This window comes from Scyliorhinus canicula, chromosome 27, assembly GCF_902713615.1.
Source record: "Scyliorhinus canicula chromosome 27, sScyCan1.1, whole genome shotgun sequence".
In the NCBI taxonomy this organism is placed as follows: Eukaryota; Metazoa; Chordata; class Chondrichthyes; order Carcharhiniformes; family Scyliorhinidae; genus Scyliorhinus; species Scyliorhinus canicula.
Window position 1 is genome coordinate 24,216,837 of NC_052172.1, and position 17,412 is coordinate 24,234,248.

General features: G+C 51.2%; 1 protein-coding gene across 1 annotated transcript in view; it reads left to right on the forward strand.

The window, feature by feature from the left end:
• The window catches only part of LOC119957724 (latent-transforming growth factor beta-binding protein 1-like), a 182,732-nt gene extending 172,815 nt beyond the window's left edge, over positions 1–9,917 (forward strand). Inside the window, exons 26-30 of the mRNA XM_038785804.1 lie at positions 1,589–1,741; positions 1,909–2,263; positions 2,374–2,393; positions 4,652–4,801; positions 7,482–9,917. Of these exons, the coding sequence (XP_038641732.1) occupies positions 1,589–1,741; positions 1,909–2,263; positions 2,374–2,393; positions 4,652–4,801; positions 7,482–7,642 (839 nt within the window). The 3' untranslated portion in view covers positions 7,643–9,917. The remainder of the gene's footprint in view (positions 1–1,588; positions 1,742–1,908; positions 2,264–2,373; positions 2,394–4,651; positions 4,802–7,481) is intronic.
• Positions 9,918–17,412: the final 7,495 nt, after the last annotated feature.

Below are 17,412 nucleotides of genomic sequence, written 5' to 3' on the forward strand. Positions count from 1 at the left end.
AATTAACTCGTCATCTTGTTACTGAACATCACAGAGACTGCTTTCGCTGGAGGAGTTTGTCCAGTTAATTCTGGGAGGTGGGGGGACGTTGGGGGGATTTGTGGGACGTTGGGGGGCTATTAGGGGGAAGTTAGGGGGATTTAGGGCCATGTTGAGGGGATTTGGAGGGTGCTGGGTTCACTGGTAGAATTGAGGCTCGAGTCACAGGTCAGAAGAACATTAGCGATTGGCTGGGGTCAAATGGTCACTTTCTGATTCCCAGATTCCTTGAATTCAGTTTGACAAATCGTGGACAAACAATTCGGGGGCATTGATGTGAGGTCATGGGACTGGATTCACAAATCATCAAACAAATTAGATTTATGCGTTATTATTTCAATTTTTTTCTGCTCTCTTCCCCCACCCCACTCTCCTCCCTGGCCCTCTCACCCCCCCCCCCCTTTACCCACCGCCTCCCCCCTTTACCCACCGCCCCCCTTCACCGACTCCTTCTTCCTTTCCCGCCCTCCGCCTGACCCCCACCCCACTCTCCTCCCTGGCCCTCTCACCCCCCCGCTTTACCCACCGCCCCCCCTCACCGACTCCTTCCTCCTTTCCCGTCCTCCGCCTGACCCCCACCCCTTCTTCATGGCCCCCTTTCTCTTCTCTCCCTCTCCCAAACTCATTTCTCCCCTCCCCATTCCCCCCTCTACTCCCCTTCCCTTTTAATTCCCCTCTTCCCCTTCTTCACCCCCTTCGACTCGCCCCTCTCCTTCCTCCTTTCCCCTCTCCCCCTCCCCCTCCGTCTCCCACTCCCCCTCCCTCTCCCTTCTCCCCTCCCCCTCCCTCTCCCTATCCCCCTCCCTCTCCCCCTCACCCTCCGTCTCTCACTCCCCCTCCCTCTCCCTTCTCCCCCTCCCTCCCTCTCCCCCTCCATCCCTCTGCCCCTCCCCCTCCCCCTCCGTCTCCCACTCCCCCTCCCTCTCCCCCTCACCCTCACCCTCCATCTCCCACTCCCCCTCCCTCTCCCTTCTCCCCCTCCCTCCCTCTCCCCTTCCATCCCTCTCCCCCTCCATCCCTCTCCCCCTCCATCCCTCTCCCCCTCCCCCTCCCTCCCTCTCCCTTCTCCCCCTCCCTCCCTCTCCCCCTCCCCCTCCCTCCCTCTCCCCCTCCCCCTCCGTCTCCCACTCCCCCTCCCTCTCCCTTCTCCCCCTCCCTCTCCCCCTCCCTCTCCCCCTCACCCTCCGTCTCTCACTCCCCCTCCCTCTCCCTTCTCCCCTCCCCCTCCCTCTCCCCCTCCCTCTCCCCCTCACCCTCCATCTCTCACTCCCCCTCCCTCTCCCTTCTCCCCCTCCCTCCCTCTCCCCCTCCCCCTCCCCCTTCGTCTCCCACTCCCCCCTCCCCCTCCCTCTCCCCCTCCCTCCCCCCCTCACCCTCCATCTCTCACTCCCCCTCCCTCTCCCTTCTCCCCCTCCCTCCCTCTCCCCCTCCATCCCTCTCCCCCTCCCCCTCCCCCTCCATCTCCCACTCCCCCCCTCCCCCTCCCTCTCCCCCTCCCTCCCCCTCCCCCTCCCCCTCCCCCTCCCCCCCCCCTCCCTCTCTCTCACAGATGTCCATATGGCTCTCTGTTGGCAGGAAGTGGGTCTCAACCTGTTGTGCAAAAGGCCTTACCTGGAGAGACTGACGACCTATACCGAATGTTGCTGCCAGTATGGTGAGGGCTGGGGGATGGACTGTGCCCTCTGTCCTACCAGAAATACAGGTAATTCTGCCCCATGACCTCTAACCCCCTGACCCCGGGACCGAGACCCCTTTCCAGTGAGGGGAAGCTGACAGAGTGGATGAGTGAGTTGATTATGGTCAAGTGGGTACGAGAATGAAGACGGATTGATGAGTTTCAGGCACTAATCTCTTCCTCTGTTTCCACAGAATACCACAATGAATTGTGTAATTACCTGACTGTTCCCCTGCGTGAAGACGAGGGTTATTCCCAAGGGCTGGAATATGAAAACTATGGCCTGCAAATTGGAGCTGAATTCCCCCCGGATTCCCTGGACCCTCGGGGTACAATCCAAACCCACCTCAGGTTGGTGATGGCCGTGATTACAGACCTCCAGACCGGGAACCATTCCAGGCACGGGACCCTCCACCCAGGCGATCAGTTTACGATTCCCGCCAGCTACGCTCTGGGCCAGAGTACAGGGGGCCGAGCACACCCTCTCGGAGCCGTCATCAGCCCCGAACCAGACAAACAGGACAGGGCTACAGAACCCGAAGCATTCAGGCAGGTGTAACAGAACCAGAGTCGGTACAGCCTTGGCCTCGGTATCAGCACCGGGATCCTGTTCCGGATAGTCCAGAATTCCATTCCCCCAACCTTCCTTTGCTTGTCAGCAGCAACGAGGAATATCAGAGTAAGTAAAGAAATATTGCCTGTCCCCACTGGTCTATCAACACTCGTTTGTTATCCCCTCTCCCTGTCCCAGTATCGCTCTGTCGTTAACATCTCATCTCTCTTTTAGATGTTCCGATATGGAAACAACTCACATTCCCCCTTTACCTCCTCTCCCCTCCTCCTCTTCCCCTTTTGCCCTCCCCGCCGTCCCCTGCCCTGCCCTCCCCTGCCCTGCCCTCCCCTCCCCTGCCCTCCCCTCCCCTGCCCTCCCCTCCCCTGCCCTCCCCTCCCCTGCCCTCCCCTCCCCTGCCCTCCCCTCCCCTCCCCTGCCCTCCCCTGCCCTACCCTCCCCTGCCCTACCCTGCCCTACCCTCCCCTGCTCTCCCCTGCCCTCCCCTCCCATGCCATCCCCTCTCCTACCCTCCCCGCCGCCCCCTCCCCTGCCCTCCCCTCCCCTCCCCTCCCCTGCCCTCCCCTGCCCTCCCCTGCTCTCCCCTGCCCTCCCCTCCCCTGCCATCCCCTCCCCTGCCGTCCCCTCCCCTGCCGTCCCCTCCCCTGCCGTCCCCTGCCCTCCCCTGCCCTGCCCTCCCCTGCCCTGCCCTCCCCTGCACTCCCCTGCTCTCCCCTCCCCTGCCATCCCCTCCCCTGCCCTCCCTGCCGTCCCCTCCCCTGCCCTCCCCTCCCCTGCTCTCCCCCTGCCCTCCCCTGCCCTGCCCTCCCCTGCCCTCCCCTCCCCTCCCCTGCCCTCCCCTCCCCTGCCCTCCCCTGCCCTCCCCTGCCCTCCCCTCCCCTGCCCTCCCCTGCCCTCCCCTGCCCTCCCCATCCCTGCCATCCCCTCCCCTGCCCTCCCCGTCGTCCCCTCCCCTGCCCTCCCCTGCCCTCCCCTCCCCTCCCCTCCCCTGCCCTCCCCTCCCCTCCCCTCCCCTCCCCTCCCCTCCCCTGCCCTGCCCTCCCCTCCCCTGCCCTCCCCTACCCTGCCCTGCCCTACCCTGCCCTGCCCTACCCTGCCCTACCCTGCCCTCCCCATCCCTGCCATCCCCTCCCCTGCCCTCCCCGTCGTCCCCTCCCCTGCCCTCCCCTGCCCTCCCCTCCCCTCCCCTCCCCTGCCCTCCCCTGCCCTCCCCTCCCCTCCCCTCCCCTCCCCTCCCCTCCCCTCCCCTCCCTTGCCCTGCCCTCCCCTCCCCTGCTCTCCCCTGCCCTCTACCTCCCAGTTTGAGATCTGGGGCGGGATTCTCTGGCCCCCCTGCCGGGTCGGAGAATCACCCAGGGCCGGCGTCAATCCCGCCCCCGCCATGTCCCGAATTCTCCGCCACAAGAGATTCGGGGGGGGGGGGGGGCGGGAATCGCGCCGCGCCGGTCGGAGGGTCCCCGCGGCGATGGGCCGAAGTCCCGCCGCTGTCAACCCCTCCCAGCGGCGTGGATTAAACCACCTACCTTCCCGGCAGGAGCGGCGTGGGCAGGCGCCGGGGTCCTGGGGGGGCGCGGGGCGATCTGACCTCGGGGGGTGCCCCCATGGTGGCCTGGCCCGCGATCGGGGCCCACCGATCGGCGGGCGGGCCTGTGCCGTGGGGGCACTCTTTTTCTTCCGCCTTCGTCATGGTCTTCACCGTGGAGGAGGCGGAAGAGACCCCCTCCCCTGCGCATGCGCCGGGATGACATCATCACCAGCCGCTGACGCTCCGGCACATGGGCGGACTTATGCCGGCCAGTCCTTTCGGCCCCGGCTGGCGTGGCGCCAAAGTCCGTTCACATCAGGCGGCGGAGCGCCAACCACTCCGGCGCGGGCCTAGCCCCTCAGTGTGAGGGATTGGCCCCTAAAGATGCGGAGACGTCCGCATCTTTGGGGCGGCCCGACGCCGGAGTTGTTCACACCACTCCAACACGCCGGGACCCCCCACCCCGCCGGGTAGGGGAAAATCCCGGCCCTGATCTGGAAGAATCGCTCTTTGCCACGGGGCAGGATCTCATGTCCATCCCTTGTCTAGCGCTGGGACTCTGTGAAAATCCTGTTCCTCCTCTTATTGTTGGACTGTTTCATTCACATCATTTATTTATATGTTAGTATTATGTGTTTATAGGGACGTGTTCAGCTGTGCCCTTTGCCAAACTGCTTCCCGCCCCCGGTTGGCATTGGGCACCAAGAGGGTGGCTTTGAGCTTGTGGGAAATGGACAGATTCGCCACAGATTTTAATATAGTTCACATTATCTCAGAATAAATGTGGAACAATAGAACCACCTTAAATATACTTATTAATATTCTGTGCATTTAATCTCAGACCAGTTTCAACGTTACGAGGGTCTCCAGTCTGAAGAATGCGGAATCTTGAATGGCTGCGTAAATGGAGAATGTATCCGTGTTCCTGAGGGTTTCACCTGTGACTGTCACGACGGTTATCAACTGGACATGACCAAAATGGCGTGTGTCGGTATGGAGTTGGGGGGAGGGGGTTGCTTTGGGGGGGAGGGGGGTGCTTTGGGGTGGAGTTGGGGGGCGGGGGCTGCTTTGGGGGGAGGGGGGTGCTTTGGGGTGGAGTTGGGGGGCTTTGGGGGAGGGGGGTGCTTTGGGGGAGGGGGGTGCTTTGGGGTGGAGTTGGGGGGCTTTGGGGGAGGGGGGTGCTTTGGGGGAGGGGGGTGCTTTGGGGTGGAGTTGGGGGGCTTTGGGGTGGAGTTGGGGGGCTTTGGGGGAAGGGGGGTGCTTTGGGGGAGGGGGGTGCTTTGGGGTGGAGTTGGGGGGCTTTGGGGGGAGAGGGTGCTTTGGGGTGGAGTTGGGGGGCTTTGGGGAGGGGTGTGCTTTGGGGGGAGGGGGGTGGCTTTGGGGTGGAGTTGGGGGGCTTTGGGGGAGGGGCGGTTTTGGGGGAGGGGGGTTGCTTTGGGGTGGAGTTAGGGGGCTTTGGGGGAGAGGCGGCTTTGGGTGGAGGGGGCTGCTTTGGGGGGAGGGGGTTGGCTTTGGGGGAGGGGGTTGGCTTTGGGGGAGGGGGTTGCTTTGTGGGGAGGGGGTTGCTTTGGGGGGAGGGGGTGCTTTGGGGGGAGGGGGTGGCTTTGGGGTGGAGTTAGGGGGCTTTGGGGGAGAGGGGGTTGGCTTTGGGGGGAGGGGGTTGGCTTTGGGGGGAGGGGGGTGCTTTGGGGGGAGGGGGTTGGCTTTGGGGGAGGGGGTTGGCTTTGGGGGGAGGGGGTTGCTTTGGGGGGAGGGGGGTTGCTTTGGGGGGAGGGGGTTGGCTTTGGGGGAGGGGGGTGCTTTGGGGGGAGGGGGGTGGCTTTGGGGTGGAGTTAGGGGGCTTTGGGGGAGGGGGTGCTTTGGGGGGAGGGGGTTGGCTTTGGGGGGAGGGGGTTGCTTTGGGGGGAGGGGGTTGCTTTGGGGGAAGGGGGTTGGCTTTGGGGGAGGGGGTGCTTTGGGGGGAGGGGGTTGGCTTTGGGGGGAGGGGGTTGCTTTGGGGGAAGGGGGTTGGCTTTGGGGGAGGGGGGTGCTTTGGGGGGAGGGGGTTGGCTTTGGGGGGAGGGGTTTGCTTTGGGGGAGGGGGTTTCTTTGGGGGCAGGGGGTTACTTTGGGGGGAGGGCGTGCTTTGCGGTGGAGTTGGGGGACTTTGGGGGAGGGGCGGCTTTGGGGGGAGGGCGTGCTTTGGGGGGAGGGCGTGCTTTGGGGGGAGGGCGTGCTTTGGGGGGAGGGCGTGCTTTGGGGGGAGGGCGTGCTTTGGGGGGAGGGCGTGCTTTGGGGTGGAGTTTTGGCATGGGTGCAGCAAAGGTTGTGAGCGTTTTGGTAGGAGGGTCAGTACAGGCGGGGCTACGGGGGGAGTTGGGGGTGGGGTGCTCGGTGGGAGGTTGGATTTGGTCTGGATGGGGGTTACATTTATACGGGGGGGGGCCGAGGGAGGTACAAAGTAAGAGGTGCACGGAGGGATTCTATAGATTATTCTTTGGCTCCACCAAATACCTTCCACAGGAGATTTGAACTCACAAAATGAATTCATTCTTCTCGCTCTTTAACCCCCTCCATCGAGGGAGTGCACGAGGGGCTGTGTGAGGTCATGTGTGAGGGGCTGAGTGAGTGAGGGGCTGAATGAGTGAGTGAGGGCTGAATGAGTGAGTGAGGGCTGAATGAGTGAGTGAGGGGCTGAATGAGTGAGTGAGGGCTGAATGAGTGAGTGAGGGCTGAATGAGTAAGTGAGGGGCTGAATGAGTGAGGGGCTGAATGAGTGAGTGAGGAGCTGAATGAGTGAGTGAGGGGCTGAGTGAGTGAGTGAGGGCTGAATGAGTGAGTGAGGGGCTGAATGAGTGAGTGAGGGGCTGAATGAGTGAGTGAGGGGCTGAATGAGTGAGGGGCTGAATGAGTGAGTGAGGGCTGAGTGAGTGAGTGAGGGCTGAATGAGTGAGGGGCTGAATGAGTGAGTGAGGGGCTGAATGAGTGAGTGAGGGGCTGAGTGAGTGAGTGAGGGCTGAATGAGTGAGTGGGGGCTGAATGAGTGAGTGAGGGGCTGAATGAGTGAGTGAGGTGCTGAATGAGTGAGGGGCTGAATGAGTACCGAGTGAGGGCTGAGTGAGTGAGTGAGGGCTGAATGAGTGAGGGGCTGAATGAGTGAGTGAGGGGCTGAATGAGTGAGTGAGGGGCTGAATGAGTGAGTGAGGAGCTGAGTGAGTGAGTGAGGGCTGAATGAGTGAGTGGGGGCTGAATGAGTGAGTGAGGGGCTGAATGAGTGAGTGAGGGGCTGAGTGAGTGAGTGAGGGCTGAATGAGTGAGAGGGTGAGTGAGGGGCTGTGTGAGTGAGGGGCTGAATGAGTGAGGGGCTGAATGAGTGAGGGGCTGAATGAGTGAGGGGGTGAGTGAGGGGCTGTGTGAGTGAGGGGCTGAATGAGTGAGGGGCTGAATGAGTGAGGGGCTGAGTGAGTGAGGGCTGAATGAGTGAGGGGCTGAGTGAGTGAGGGCTGAATGAGTGAGGGGCTGAGTTAGTGAGTGAAGGGCTGAGTGAGTGAGGGGCTGCGTAAGTGAGGGGCTGTGTGAGTGGATGAGTGAGTGAGGAACTGAGAGAGGGGCTGTGCGAGATAGTGAGGGAGGAGAATGTGCACTCGCTTTGCTTCCTGCTTGGGAGCTAAACTCTTCTCTCTTTGTTCCAGATATAAATGAATGTGATGAGGTGGAAGACCCCAAGACCCTCTGCAGAAATGCCCAGTGCGCAAACACGGATGGTTCTTACCGCTGTATCTGCCTGCGGGGTTATGTGTTGTCACGGCGACCCAATTACTGTGTACCAGTGCAGCGGAGAGCGGGCCTGTGAAAGTAAAGATTCAGATTAGCATTAAATTCAGCATCAGTCAAGGGGAGCGTTGTAGAGTAATCAGGGTGGAAGGTATTTATTTTACTGCTGTTTCAGTGATATTAGACAACACCAGGAAAGGAATATAATCAGTCAGTGTCCAATGGAGTGCGGTGGAGAGGCCAGACATTGAATTCTTTCAGCTCCCTTCCCTAATCTATAACCAAGGTGCTTTTGGGCTACATTCCAACTGCTGGAGGATTCAATCCCCAACCACCTTCTGTTTTGCTACACAAAGAGGGAGCTTTCCTTCTGGTCTGGTCTCAATAACAGAAATATGTTTCTAAAGATTGAGTGTTGTTGGAAAACCCTGGTCTAATTGTTATTGAGCGGAGGGGGTTGAATGAAAATTTTGATGGTCACTGTATTGCTTTAACTCTAGGATATTCCTACTCCGCTGGGTAAGGATTTCTCACTGTGTACAAAGTCACTGTATATTTAGCAAGGTTTTATACCCATAGAACGCCTGCCAATTTTCTTCCCTCCTTTGCTCTTCTGCTGTGTTCCAGCATCAGAAAAGTCTCTCAATTCCTCACATTCAATCTGCCCCAATGAAGGTGACAGGGCTATTCAACAATGAAGCAGCCAATTCAAACGTGATGACCCAATGGTCACCAATCTACACTGGATGGTGATGTGGGAGACCAGTGAATCTTCCCAGTGTCCCAACAGGTAACACAGCAAAGACAGGCAATCAAACTTGGCCTGTAAAACTCACTAAGCATCAAACAACAACCTGTTTGGGCCTCAGTCAGTCCATTAATCTTTCAGAGAAATCACTGAGGCCGATGATGATGCGTCACAGATATGGTGAAGTTTGATGTGATCTGATTGGTGTTTGAAGTAAATCCTGACAGAACCTCTAAGGAATTACTGACCTGCAAGTTACCCGAGTTCTAATCCCAGTGAGTGTGGATTCAAAAGTGAAAATGTCTCTCTGCTGTTTAAAACCCTCTTCAAATCCCGCCTCCTTCTTTGGTTCAATGCTTGTTTTTCTATTAATAGCTGTAATGTACCCTGGGGCAGTTTCTACAATTAAAATTAAGATGTTGTAAAGTTTTTATTATTCTTTGTCCCTGAAATCCATGTTATCCTCAAACTGGGATGCAGCACAATGTCAATGATTAGAAATTCTGGAACTGCAACCCAAGGGTCAGCTTCATCTTGCAACCTGTGACCTTCTAAAGCCTACAATTCCTGTTTCCCACCCGTTTACGTCTTCAGATTCCTCACCTTCCCTTCTTTCAATCGGGGCAAGTTCCGTACCCAGACCTTGGTTTTTCACTTTTGGTTTCTCAAAGAAGGTCAGTTTGTCAAAGGTGAATGGGGCTCGGACACCTGAGTGGTCCTGGGGGTTAAAAACACCTGAGCTGAGAGGCTGTGAGAGGGGGAAGGGGAAGAGATGACCTGTATTGGGTAACATCCCTCCTTCTCTCTAACCCCAACCACCACCCCCCCCCTCCCTCGAGATAACCACCTAGTGATAAAGTACCACCCAACCCTGACCAATCCAAGAGTTTGGATTCTGTTTTTATCTAATTAAAAAATGATCAGCAGCTAAAGTGTTGGATCGATTGCTTCAGAACAGTGTCATTGTCAATCCGAGTGGGAAACAGCTTCAAACAAATTAGTGACATTGAGTCTAACCCCTTCCTCTGTTTCACATTCACTGCCCCCTACTCCCTAATCCTGCCTCTATCTCTGTGGATGTCGCTCACTTCTGTCATCGGTGTCATTCCTGCAGGAGGGATCGTTTACCTTCCTCTTGCAATAATATTCCTCTGTGCTGAGATCAAAATGATGGGAGCCAAACAGATTTTGAAAGGAATTTCAAGAGTAATTTTCCCCACAAAATCCAGAAACAGTAAAACGCAGGTGATCATTTTCGATATGGTGTTTGCATTCTGTACAATCTGTGCCGATCTGGCTCTCAATCAGATCCATGAATTTGGTCTCACACTGTACCTTCTCTGCATTTTGCCATAATATTGCAGCTATAACATAGTGCTGGAACTGAAGTATGTTGGGGAGCCAATCAAATATCCCACAAGCTTTGCCACTTGTGTTAGTGGCCACGGATAGTCTTGTACTTTCACTATAAAGCTACATATTTTGTATATGTTTGTTTATGAATAATGAGAACATCTTTTTTTACACTTTTGTTTTAATGTATTGTTTCTTTACTTTTTTAATCAACTCACATTTAAAACTGAAATAAAATATGTCCTAAATATTGTTTTGGTTTTATTGATTTTGTGATGTTGGTGCTTCAAAGATAACAGGAATTTTTAACAGAGATGGGACATTGAACACAAATTTATTTCTTATTCCTCGTTTCCCTCAGCAGTTATTACTGAACTTTCTGCTGCAGCTTCTGGAACTGATGGCTTCAGTCCCTTTGGGCAGCTTTATTACTTAACCCCTTGATGAGAGAATGAAGAGGAGTGGTGGCCAGGGTGGGGTGAGGCAGCAGGTTCCTACCCCTGGAGGAGGACCAGCGAAATAGTTGGAGCTTTAAACAATCAACTGCTTTTGCTTTCTGCTGGCAACAAATTTATCAGATTTATTAAAACCATTTCCGGGTTCACCCTTATTTCTTGGTTGCTGTTTTCTGCTTTGTGAGTGAGCGAGTTCAACTCTGGATTTCTGAACTTAGCTGAATCATCTCTAGCATTCGGATTGGGAGACAGTAGCTGGATTCCCACTCCCTGGAATATGTTTAACTTCTTCAGACTCCTCCCGATAGATCTAACACATCTGTTCTGCTGAAGAATAGAATTACTGATGAACATTGAAAGTTGGCTTTTGACTTGTGATAATGTTCTACCCTTCCTGGGTCTAGTGTTTATTGTGATGTCACTGAGTTTGTGTCCAGCATCACCTTAAAGCCAACACACAATGGCACCCCATTGGTCACCACTACACCCCAATGGCACCCCATTGGTCACCACTACACCCCAATGGCACCCCATTGGTCACCACTACACCCCAATGGCACCCCATTGGTCACCACTACACCCCAATGGCACCCCATTGGTCACCACTACACCCCAATGGCACCCCATTGGTCACCACTACACCCTAATGGCACCCCATTGGTCACCACTACACTGCTGCATCCCGAAAAGCTTCGTTAGATCCAAGAACATATTTCATAGACATATATTCAAATAAAATTGATGGAATTGACAGAAACTGTGGTTGATATCTGGTATTGTCAGATCAGACCATCAAAGAACTTGCAACTAGGGTTATGCTCTGTAATCCACAACTGTACTTACATTTGGCAATCAACCATGTTATTGCACAGAATTACAGCTGATCCAGATCTGTCAGGACTCCGGGTCCCAGACAGGAAGTAGTTCCGAACCTGCAGTCATAGTGAACATTAAGTTAAATCTTCCTCCATCTGTTAGAAGTAGCACACATGCCAGTCACAGACTCGCAAGCAAACTACTTGAGTAATGAAGCCATTGATAAAAGCAATCGTTCGAGTCAAAGATAGAAAAATTAATTCCTCCTTTTTGAACAAATAATTTTTTGAAGTAAAATTCAAAGGTTCTCTCACCAAAACTCATAATCATTTAGCTGTTCCCGTCTGCCCCCTCCCTTAATCTCCCCCACATCCCCCCCCACAGAATCACTGTTGTCTACCCCAGTTTCTCCCGACTTGTCTCCCCATCAGTCACCCCCCAACTGCCCCCCATCTCTCACCCCACTGCCCCAGTCTCTCCTCAGCCTTCCCATCTATCACAAAACTCAAGTTGTTTTTCATTCAAATGTCCCCTGTGCTCATTGGCATAATGTAAGTTTGTAGATAATGTTATGCACAACCTCCGACCACTAGGTAGCATTGCAAACCCATCACGTCACCATGATTCTGGGAGTTGATTGTGCTCGGAGATCGACTCATTTGCAGTAGTTCCATAATTGTTGTTTAGTGTTAGTTGTTCATTATTTAATTTATCCTAGTTATTTAATCACGCAGATGTTCCACAATAAATTATTATAAACAACCTGTTCTGAAGTTCATCATTCATTTTGGTCGGCCTACAGGACATGACACCCCCTTCTTAGCCTTTGATGTTCTGCACTGGGTTGTGGGCCAGAGCTGAGGGTACAGCTTCTATCATCTCGGACCCCAGACTTCGTACCTCAAATGGCCACTACGGCCATTTCTAGGGAAGTACGTTTAGAATTGGGTTTCCTCAGCCCACTTAAATCAGTTAACTGAACATCACGGCACAAACACTCGCCCTGATTAATGGGTCAGTAACAGACACTCACATTACCCAGAAAGAATGAGTCTTATCTCCCAGCACAACCAACTCCCAACTACGAGATCACTGGGTGATGTGATGGATTTACACTGCCTCATAATGGCTGGAGGTTGTGGATAACATTATGTACAAACTTACATTCTGCATATTACCCAGGTATTGATGAAATAGTTGATTCATCCAGGTAACTGAGGGCACATGCCTGTTACTGACCCGGGTACTGAGGGTGAGTGTGTGTTACTGACCCGGGTACTGAGGGTGAGTGTGTGTTACTGACCCGGGTACTGAGGGTGAGTGTGGTTACTACCCGGGTACTGAGGGTGAGTGTGTGTTACTGACCCGGGTACTGAGGCCGAGTGCCTGTTACTGACCCGGGTACTGAGGGTGAGTGTCTGTTACTGACCCGGGTGCTGAGGGTGAGTGTGTGTTACTGACCCGGGTACTGAGGGTGAGTGTGTTACTGACCCGGGTACTGAGGGTGAGTGTGGTTACTACCCGGGTACTGAGGGTGAGTGTGTGTTACTGACCCGGGTACTGAGGCCAAGTGTCTGTTACTGACCCGGGTACTGAGGCCAAGTGTTTGTTACTGTCCCGGGTGCTCTGGACGAATATCTGTTGCTGAAGCCTGAGATCAATGGCCTGAGACCATTAGTGCACAATGCAGATTCCTTTGAAAGTTGACAGCTCCGTCATTTTATCTGACTGAATTCTGCTGTTTCCTCCTCTGACGGAAGATTCATATTTTTAAAAGAGAGAGACAGCCTTTGAATAGATTGGGAAATAACACCAAGCCCGAGTAGGCCAACAAAGCCTGCCATTTTCCTGAGTTGCATGCAGGTGCACTGCAGCTGACAACCTGTTGAGAAAGGGTGTCATCGCAGCCTGTCTTCAGCCAGTTTTTCTGTTTCACTTTGTTCTTTCTGAGTTTGTTCTACTGTTGTGGATTGTTGTTATTCCTTGTCTCACTGATTTGCAATATCTTAAAGTTCTGACACGACGGATCATATTCCGAACAGGATGGAGTGGTTACGAGATGCTGTGTCACACTGTCGGAAGCAGACACTCTTCCCTTTGTTTAGCAGCGAACAATAACAGTTTCTCTTGTGGACTCAATCCACACAGTAAACCTGCCACTTAAAGCTACACCATCCCACACTCACACAACTCACTTGTAAAAGTGCAGCAGATATTGGAAGGTCAAATCTGACAGCTGCAGAAATGATCAATCTGATGGCAAATGGGTCTGAGACTGCTAGAGGAGAGAAAGATTTGGGGATATTGCAAATCACATCACAGCCGAGAAAGTGCTTGTGAAGTGTAAACACTATTTTAATGTCGGTAAAATAGGCAGCCAAGTTCTGCACAGCAAGGGCCCACAACCATGAAATTAGCAAGATAATCTGTTTGTGTGATGGCCGTTGAGGCATAGATCATGTCTAATCAGTCGACATTTGAAGCCTCAACAAATGCTTCTGGAAAGGGGGAGTGAGCAATAAACTGAATATCAATTGTCAATCACCAATGTTGGCAGAGACGACCCATTTCAGTTCGTAAGTCGCTCTGTGCAATCTGTGAATGTAGATGTGAAGAATCTACATTGATCAAAAGCGCATCGATGTTGATCAATACTGAATCCACATTGATCAATACTGGATCCACATTGATCAATACTGAATCCATATTGATTAATACTGTACCCACTTTGGTTAATAATGAATCCTCATTGATCAATACTACATCCACATTGATCAAAACTGAATCTGTATTAATCAATAATGAATCCACATTGATCAATATTGAATCCATATTGCTCAATACTGAGTCCATATTGATCAATACTGAATCCACATTGATCAATACTGAATCTATATTGTTCAACTCCATTCACGTTGATAAATGCTGAATCCACATTGATCAATACTGAATCCACATTGATCAATACTGAATCCACATTGAGCAATAATGAATCTACATTGATCAATACTTCATCCACTTTGATCAATACTGAATCCACATTGATCCATACTGAATCCACGTTGTTTAATACTGAATTCCCATTGATCAATACTGAATCCCCATTGATCAATACTGAATCCACATTGATCAATACTGAATCCACATTGATCAATACTGAATCCACATGAAATGAAATGAAAATCGCTTATTGTCATGGCTTCAATGAAGTTACTGTGAAAAGCCCCTAGTCGCCACATTCCGGCGCCTGTCCGGGGAGGCTGGTATGGGAATCAAACCGTGCTGCTGGCCTGCTTGGTCTGCTTTCAAAGCCAGCGATTTAGCCGGGTGAGCTAAACCAGCCCCTCCTGGATCCATACTGAATCCACATTGATCAATACTGAATCCCCACTGATCCATACTGAATCCACATTGATCAATACTGAATCTACATTGATCAATACTAAATCCACACTGTTTATACTGAATCCGCATTGATCAATACTGAATCCACATTGACCAATACTGAATCCACATTGATCAATACCAAATCCACATTGATTATCATAGATTATCATAGAATTTACAGTGCAGAAGGAGGCCATTCGGCCCATCGAGTCTACACCAGCTCTTGGAAAGAGCACCCTACCCAAGGTCAACACCACCACCCTATCCCCATAACCCAGTGACCCACCCAACACTAAGGGCAATTTTGGACACTAAGGGCAATTTAGCATGGCCACTCCACCTAACCTGCACATCTTTGGACTGTGGGAGGAAACCGGAGCACCCGGAGGAAACCCACGCACACACGGGGAGGATGTGCAGATTCCGCACAGACAGTGACCCATGCTGGAACCGAACCTGGGACCCTGGAGCTGTGAAGCAATTGTGCTATCCACAATGCTACCGTGCTGCCCTATTGATCAATACTGAATCCACATTGAACAATACTGAATCCACATTGATCAAAACTGAATCCACATTGATCAATACTGAATCCATATTGATCAATACTATACCCACATTGATCAATAATGAATCCTCATTGATCAATACTACATCCACATTGATCAATACTGAATCCACATTGATCAATACTGATTCAACATTGATCAATACTGAATCCACATTGATCAACACTAAATCCACATTGATCAATACTACATCCACATTGATCAATACTAAATCCACATTGATCACTACTACATCCACATTGATCAATACTATAACCACATTGATCAATACTGAATCCACATTAATCAATACTGAATCCACATTGATCAATACTGAATCCACATTGATCAATACTACATCCACATTGATCAATACTGAATCGACACTGATCAATACTGAATCCACATTGATCAATACTAAATCCACATTAATCAATACTGAATCCATATTGATCAATACTACATCCACATTGACCAATACTATAACCACATTTATCAATACTGAATCCATATTGATCAATACGATAACCACATTGATCAATACTGAATCCACATTTATCCATACTGAATCCACATTGATCAATACTATAACCACATTGATCAATACTGAATCCATATTGATCAATACTACTTTGCTGCAGTGTTGTTGGCACCATGTGTAGTGCTGATGGGCAGAAGGTTTCATAACCTGCTTCCCACTGTGTCCAGTCCCAGGGTGAGCAGTTTGGATATCAGAAGATTCTGGACCGAGGGAGGTCCTACAGAAAACAACAAAGTTCCATTTACAGTCAGAGGCACCGGACCAGGAACCTGCCCAGGCTGAACCAAGGAAACAATTGGATCAGAGACCGAGGCAGAGCAGATGTCATCATCCAAAGGGATGAATATTATGGAGAAGCAGATACTGAGAGTCAATCTGACAATGTAGCAGATATTGCATCTCTCAGCAAAGACCAACCAAGTCAAAGAGCTTCAAAGGGCAACCCCCAATCTTCCAAGTGTGACAAGGACATAATCAGGGAGCATGGTGAATTCTTCACATTGATTAAACCTAAGAAGTCAGAGGCTTGGGGGGACATGGGGCGTATGTAAATATAAATGTAAGCATATTTGGATAAATACTTGTGGAGGTTTAATATTAGGGTGTTCCAGGCTGAAAGAGTGAATGTGTAGGACTAGAGAAAAAGTACCACCCAGATGGTGATGTAAGAGAATCACATGAAAAGAAGGCTGGCAGGCAAAAGCTCTTAACTTCAGCTGAGCAATATCTGTAAATTGTATATAATAATAATAATATTATAATAATTTCTGTAAATCGTTATATTCCTATCAATGTCTCAGCAACCATTTCTTAGCCAATCACAACCAACATACAGCACCAGTGATTCCCCCCAAACCAAGAAAGGATAAAGAAAGTTAAACCAGCTCAACTCACAGCTCACAACGACCATCATTTCCTATCTGTAACTGGACAACACAGCAAGCTGCAAACTGTCAACTTCTTTTACTTTATTATGACCTCTAATGTGTCGAAACTACCCTCCCCTCCTCTGTAATCTGTATGTATATTTGCAGTTTTCAAGTGTTTGTGTATTTCTGTAGAAGTCAGGATGTAGTTTAATATTTTTATCCAGGTCAGTTTTAGAGTAATAAAACTAAACACTTACTTTACTAAACTCAAGAAAACCTGTCTGAATAGTTCTTTATAATCACAGAATGGAAACACTAATTTGCAAGTTTAACCTCTTTTAAACAAAAAACCTGTTGTGGTCAAATGAGGAGCGTGATTTGAGCTTTCTTCACCTGCGGTAACACTTTAAAACCCCTCAGGCTGTAAACAGTGGAGAATATTTGACACAAAACTGTATCTGTAATGGAAAGTGCAGAGGGATACCTCATCAACTGCAGTGAAAAAATCAGATCTGTTTGTCACTTTATGGAATGTCAAATTTTAGCAGGTTATATACCTTTATGGATTTTATAAGTAAAGTATATTTTTGGAAAAAGAATGATGTGTTAGGCAGTTTGGGTCGACGTGGACTGCACTTGATGCAGTGTATGACATCTCCCCCCCTTTTATCTTAGATAATAAATATCAAGATGCGTGTGCCTATGGATATGTATACGTGTCTGACTATATACAAAATGTGTCAAAATAAACTTATATACATAGGAAGGTGTCGCTAGCAGATATAAGGCAGATGAAATGATATTTAAAGAGGTCAAAACGATGAGGTCACAAAATGTACAAAAAAACTTGACTATTCCTGTTAGGAGGCCCAGACATTCCTTCTCAATCTGAGCGTACCGTTGCTCAGTGGGCGTCATGGCTCTGGAGGTATACGCCACTGGAGCCCAGGATGAGGAGTCATCCTGCTGAAGGAGCACTGCCCCAATGCCGTCCTGGCTTGCATCAGTGGATATCTTGGTTTCCTTGGTAGGGTTGAAGAACGCCAGAACCGGGGCTGTGGTGAGCTTCGCTTTCAGCTCACGCCATTCCTCTTCATGCGCGGGCAGCCACTGGAATTCTGTCGACTTTTTG